This window comes from Sinocyclocheilus anshuiensis, unplaced genomic scaffold (assembly GCF_001515605.1).
Source record: "Sinocyclocheilus anshuiensis isolate Anshui unplaced genomic scaffold, SAMN03320099.WGS_v1.1 scaffold1332, whole genome shotgun sequence".
Classification (NCBI taxonomy): domain Eukaryota; kingdom Metazoa; phylum Chordata; class Actinopteri; order Cypriniformes; family Cyprinidae; genus Sinocyclocheilus; species Sinocyclocheilus anshuiensis.
In genome coordinates this window covers 172,128-179,079 of record NW_015546082.1, presented here as the reverse complement: position 1 = coordinate 179,079, position 6,952 = coordinate 172,128, and the positions used below count along the sequence as shown (strand labels likewise).

The 6,952-nt window shown below is 36.4% G+C and overlaps 1 protein-coding gene across 1 annotated transcript in view; it reads left to right on the top strand.

Moving 5' to 3' along the window:
- plrdgb (PITP-less RdgB-like protein) overlaps nucleotides 1-6,952 on the top strand; it is a 40,496-nt gene that overhangs the window by 3,251 nt on the left and 30,293 nt on the right. Inside the window, exons 2-4 of the mRNA XM_016501418.1 lie at nucleotides 123-308; nucleotides 479-627; nucleotides 4,919-5,035. Coding sequence (XP_016356904.1) covers nucleotides 4,922-5,035 — 114 coding nt within the window. The 5' untranslated portion in view covers nucleotides 123-308; nucleotides 479-627; nucleotides 4,919-4,921. The remainder of the gene's footprint in view (nucleotides 1-122; nucleotides 309-478; nucleotides 628-4,918; nucleotides 5,036-6,952) is intronic.

The following is a 6,952-nucleotide window of genomic DNA, read 5'->3' as shown; positions in this document are numbered from 1 at the left end:
TAGATATATATATATATATATATATATATATTATTATTACTTTTCACTTGATGGTTATGTCACAATGCATTCTTAGAGTCAATAAATTGGAACTGTTGTGTTTTATTTATTTCTCCTCAAAGTGGACACCGTGCTCAGACACTTCTCAGACAGCAGTGTTTCTGTAGATGGACCCCCAGAGCAGTGCTGTGGAGGAAGTGTGTCCCGCAGTTGCAGCGATCGAGTTGTTCCACTTGGCCCTGCCCACTCTGGCACTGATGTTGAGGGGTCTGAAACTGCCCCTAGCGAGCCTGTTAGCATCTCACACAGTGAGTCTCAAGAGCACAGCATGTCCTTGAATCAGGTGCTTTCACGTTGTTCATATACTTTATTCATTTCCACATGGAAGTCAGACACTTTGATGGATATGGAAATATAGGCTATCTATAAGTGTGGTTCAGGCATGTATACCATAAATCCTCTCTTTTTTTCTCACCAGTATGTAGCAGGTGGTGGGGGTTGAAGCGGTTAGATTATGTGCTGTACTGTCCAGATGTGCTCACCACATTTCCCACTATAGCACTGCCTCACCTTTTCCACGCATCATACTGGAAGTCCACGGATGCTGTGGCTTTTATTCTTAGACAGGTAAGTACAGTTCTCTGCTCTATTACAAAGGTTGCATAACATATAATACCACAACTTGAGGCAAAAAGACCTGTTTCACCGTATATTAACATCCATCTCGAGTGATCTGAAGTGAGCGGCACTAAATACAGGTGTAAACCATAGACCACATCGCATATGTAGTGTAAACTGTAATTAATCCTCATTTATATGGGACAAGGTAAAAGGAATGCCCACTCACCTGTCAATTATCAAAAGTGCTAAACTTTAAAAGTGAAACATTCTATCATAATTTACTCCTGTTTTACAAAAACTTTTTTTTTTTGAACATGAAAGAAAATATTTTAAGAAATGTTTCAGTGTTTTTCACACAATGGAAGTAAAAGGACTCCAGTGTTGGTTATTCTTCAGAATACCATATTTTATGTTCCACAGGAAAAAAAAGTTTACAGGCTTTGAATAACATGGGGTTAAGTAAATAATGACAGAATTTAGATGATTATCCCTTTAAGATAACATCAAAGTTGCAATTTAACAGAAGTAGCATATTGTGATCCATATTGTGACCCAAGTGATTATAGGGTGGGGTCTTGGTTGAATCCATTGGCTGTTGATGGATGGATCTGAATGAAAACTTGCAGTCCATTTTAAGAAAGAGGCCAATAGGGCTTTTCACACTTGATATTGTTAACCCTGGGTCATCCTAAACCCCGGATTAACGGAATCCTGGGTTATCTGTAATCATGTTTCACACTGCTCATACTATACCTGGGGTTAACTAGAAGAAAGAGTTAAAACTGAACAGTTTTGCTACTCAAGCTGTGTATGATTTTTTTTTTTATATTTATTTGCTTCTTTTCCATTTTGCATTTACTTGTACTTTTACTTTCAATACTTAAGTACGTTTAAGATTTAAAAAATACTTTTCGTACTTAAGTACAATAAATATCACATACTTTAAGACTTTTACTCAAGTAATATTCTAAACTTTGACTTCAACTTCTACCAAAGTCATTTTCTGGTAAGATATCTGTACTTTTACTTGAGTATGGCTTTCAGGTACTTTATACACCACTGATCTTTTGGACATGATTCAAGTTAAAGTCACCCGACAGTCAGCCAATGAGCCAATTCAAATGAGCCTAGGTTAGCAAGGACTCTATAGACCCTCATGACTGTCTAAAGGTTAATAAGTTTCTTTAATATATTATAATAGGCCTTTTTTAATGACAAAGTTTAGTTCAGGTTATAAATTTTGGACCCACTTGTCTTTATATTAAGTGTCTTCAACTACTCTGTACTTCAGTTTAAATTAATAATTTGTTACAGTGCACTTATTGTGTACATGTTTTAACATTGTAACTTAGATTTAGAAAATACTTTCCTGTAATTGCTTATGTAATTAATTTCTGTAGTTACATCTATAATCACACTGTGGACCCAATCTCTACCCCTTAACCCTCCTTTAAACCTAACCAAAATTCTGTAATCATGTTTCACACTGCTCATACTATACCTGGGGTTAACTGTTAATCCTGGGTATTTATCAACAGACGTTTCACACTGTACATTCCGTACTAAATACACACACACACACATATAATACACACTGTACTAAACCCTGGGTTAACATTCTTATTTGCATATTTGCGTTGTCACTGTCACTGATTGGACGAACAGCAGGCAACCTATTTACACGGCTTTTCCCGCGTCTTGCCAGTTATTAAAAATAAATAAATGTTGCAGCGTAGGTCTTTAGCCGTTTTAAGCCTCATGAGACGCATAAAAGCAAGAAAACAAAGACAAAAGTTCATTGATACCCAGCCTCCGTTAATTTGTCAGTCAGCTCCTTAAATACTCTGTTATTTCTGACTGTGCCATCCAATTTGTCTTGAACAGGATTTTCTGACCATAACTGTAAGAATAACACCGTCTTCTCAGCACTCTAGTTCACACACCTTCCGTCTTTTGACATTTCTTACTTTTCTCTCACCAGCTGCTGTTTACACGACATGCGTTTCCTGTTACTGACGTGACATGAGCCTCACTGCTCAATTTCTGATTGGCAGCAAAACGCCAAGCGTCCAGCAGCAACAAGCAAACACCGCTCTGTTTCACACTGAGCAAACTTAGCACCACAATGCGGGGTTAACACCACAAATGCGGTGCTAACCCTGCTCCAGAGCAGGGTTTCATAACCCCAGGTAAAAAGCGGTGCTAACACCACTTTCAAATTACAGGTGTGAAACATTTCTTTACCCGGGGTTAAAAGCTGTGTTTAGAACGATGATAACCCGAGGTTAAGCGCAGTGTGAAAAGCCCTAAAATTAATTTTTATTTCAGGCTGACTTCAAGGTCTTACTGCCAGAACCTACAAGCTGGAGTTCTCATGAATATCACGATAAACTTCGGTTTGTCTCCAGATTTCCCCAAATATTTGCATAACTTCTGGAAACGCTGTGGATTTGCTTTTTTATTCACTCATGCTTGCTGCCTTTCCCTCTAGCATGACAATAGTACTAAAAAGTTTAAAGTTCAGCCATTTCTTCCCTTAAAAGGGTCATATGATGATGCTAAAAATAACATTATTTGGTGTAATGCAATGTGTTTACAGTTTAAGGTTCAAGAAACACATTATTTTCCACATACTGTACAATATTGTTGCTCCTCTCTGCCCCGTCTTTCTGAATTGCGTTGATTTTTACAAAGCTCATCGTTCTGAAAAGCGTGGAGTGCTCTGACTGGCCAGCTATCCAGTGCGTTGTGATTGACTGTATACCTCAAGCGTGTGACGGAAATGTTACACCATATTTGGAAACACAGCGTCTCCACGACATGGTGCCGCCGCAGCAACAATACTACAGCGAGAATAAAAGTTACGCCTTCTTTCTTTGTGTAAACATTTGGGCGGTGTTATGCAAATTTTCCAACACACTGGCGTAGATATGTGGAGGTGTGTTTAAATGAGGCGTTTTAGGAAGGGGTGGACGAGTCTTAACTTTTATAAAGAATATCTCTTTGGGTTTGAGACTTTAGTCTTTGCAACTTTACGAATCTTATATATGCATGAAGAGCTTGTAACACTCAATAGACAAAGGAAAACTTGAAATTGCATCATATTACCCCTTTAACTTGCTTCAGATCAGACAATAACACAGATGGGAATCAGAACGGAATGAAATAGGGCTGTCATCACATGATCAAATCTCTAGGTCACTTTGAAGGGCTGAGAGCAAGAAGTCTGGTTAGCTTGGTTAGCATCGCCCAGTTTGAAGCTGTACCAACACAACTTTCTTAATGAATCAAACTGAACCACAAACAGTTTTTTTGCAAACCAATTTGACTGATTAGATCAAAAGAGATTCTTTTTGCAAATTTTAGCCATTTCACACGTATGTAAAAAACAAAACAAAAAAAACAACAACAACCTGAAAACAGACAGTAGCTACGTAGTTTTCAGCCAGTTTATGAATAAGTGCGTAGTGTAAAGCGTAATTAAGTACACAACTATACTTTCAGGGAATGCAGTACCAGCCAAGCAACTACCATTTAAATAAATGGGAATGCAAACGGGGTAGCTTTCTGCAGCTATTACAGACATCCTTGGTTAAGACTCTCATGAACTTATAGTGACTCACACCTCAATTTGTTAGAGAACTCTACAGGGATGCCATGTCAAACAATGAGCTGCCTTCTGAACAACCGAGGGGGAAAAAAGAGAAGGCCAAACAGCACAGACTATGTAATAATGCTGAAATGCGCCATCCAGTGACAATATTTAGAAACATGTAGAAGTGCATTGATCCGGTCAAAAGATAAGAAGAACTGTGGCTCTTTATGTCTAATGTGTTCAGCAAATGTTGGCTAATGTCATGCCGGAGAGGACACAGACTCATGGGAGCAGTTTTAACAACACATTATTGAGAATTATGTAGTAGAAAGGAGCAGAAAGACAGACTAAATAAATAACATTAAATACAAAAAAAAAAAAAAAAAATGTTCTCATAAGCATACTAAATAAAACACATTTTATAATAAAATGTACAGTGGTGTCTGTGGAACTGCTTTCATTTAAATCTGGAAATAAACATTTTAATTTGAAAAAAAAAAAAAAAATCTGGAATATAAATATTTTTTTAATGAAAATGTTATATTCAATGAGAAAAAAAAGAAGAAAAAAAAGAAAACAAAATAGAAACGTTTTTACCATAGTGGTCTCAGACATTCACTCAGATTTGGGATTAATTCAGACTAAGCTTTGAATTTATAAGACTGGGAATTTACAGCATCAATATTTCTGCCACTTTATCAGGTAATGCAATGCGACTGTCTGAAGGGTGGGGAAGGCGATTGTTCGGATGCTATTCCCATCTCTCCATCCAGCCCCCGCGAGAAATGGCTTCGCAGACGGACACAGGTCAAACTACGGGTGAGTATCACGATAATTTACCTGCAATCAGTTAAGATAAAACAATGTTGTACAGTGTGAATATTTATTATAACACACATCTCGTTTACTGGGAAATATATAAAAAATACTTTTTAAAAGCAATTAATAATAATAATAATAGCAATATAGTAATTAAAAAGTAATGACTTTTAAAAGCAATTATTATTATTATTATTATTATTATAAATGTTTTATGTCAAGTCTGCATGTTTGAAAAAAATTAAGCCCTTGCAAAGCACCACGTTTCAAAATATTGTAGTAGTGTTTTATACTACTGTTTGGCGTCTGTAAGATTTTTTTTTTTTTTTTAAGAAGTCTTTTATGCTCACCAAGGCTACATTTATTTGATCACAAATATGGTAAAAATAATACTATTTTTAAATATTATTACAATTTAAAATAACTTCTATTTTTTATATATTTTAAAAATTCAAAGCTGAATTTTCAGCAGCCATTACTCCAGTCTTCAGTCCCACAAGATACTTCAAAAATCATTACAGTATGTGGATTTGCTGCTCAGGAAATATGTCTGCTTGTCAATGCTGAGTTAGTTGTGGTGCTTAATATTTTGTGGAAACCGTAAAATCCATTTCCCCCCCAGGATTATTTGATGAATAGAAAGTTCCAAAGGACATCATTTATTTGAAATCCTTTGTAATATAATATAATATGTATTCACTGCCATTTTTTATCTTAAAGAGCAGGTCATATGGTATTTTAAAGTGTCCTAATATTGTGTCGGAGTCCCCTACAACAGGTTTAAATGCATCTAAGGTCAGAAAACATTGTAATTTTCTCAGAATATACATTTAATATTAGAGTCATTTGCCAATGATTTCGAAACGGTTAGTTCCAAGCAAGTTCGGAGCAAACCCCTCCCTTCCATAAGCCTACTCTGCTCTGATTGGTCAGCTGGCCAAGCCTGTTGTGATTGGCACAGAGAGAAGTCCTTGAGCAAGTTAGCGAGCGCTACCATTGACAAAGCACCTTTACATAGAACAATAATATAGTGCTCTAATCCGTTCTTATAATAATGACATAAAATACAAAAACACTTATGCAAGCGAATCGTGCCCACTGCTAAAGTTTAGCTGCTAAACTGTGAACATTTAAAACAATAATGGTGGATACATTGGCCGAGTGCTAACATGACTAACTGATGAAACAATACAGTTTGTAAACCAAAATATGTCTACTGTAATGTTTGAAGAACAACAGACAAAAGACGCTCTGTCTTAACTTTTAATCAGAACACAGAACAGCTCACAGGCGCACCAGCCTAACTAATTCGCTCGTCTCTCCCGCATTAACCCCATAGCTGCTGGTGCAGCAAAATAAACAGCAATTTCACAATGATTATAAAGTCTGTGTGCTATGCTACATTCTTTATTATTAAAGTAATTAGAACAACGTCACTCTACATTAATCGACACATTCTTGGGAAATAGTGGGTTCACAGCGTATCTGAACTACTTATAGTAATATCATGCTTAACCTAAATCTGCACTAGGTATACATCACAAAAAGAGATATTTTTCAAAAACCCATATGACCTGCTCTTTAAATGAATACCTTTACTCAGAAAGAACGCATTTTAAAAAAAAACTCTTACATTAAACTCTGACTGACATCAAACTTTTGAACAGTAGTGTATGCGATATAAATTATAAGGGGTGATACGAATAAAAGTGTATAGATGAAATTCATGTTAGTGTCAGTCGAACTGTAAGAGCTCATTTTAATCTCCCTTGGCTCAAACTGTATGTAATGGGGGGAACAAGACGTGAGACGTGCGGATCTATCTTCAGGTTTTTATTAGACAGAGACATGGTCATAACAGGCATGGGTCAAACAATGGCAAACGGGTATATTGAGGGCAAGACACAAGAGTAATCC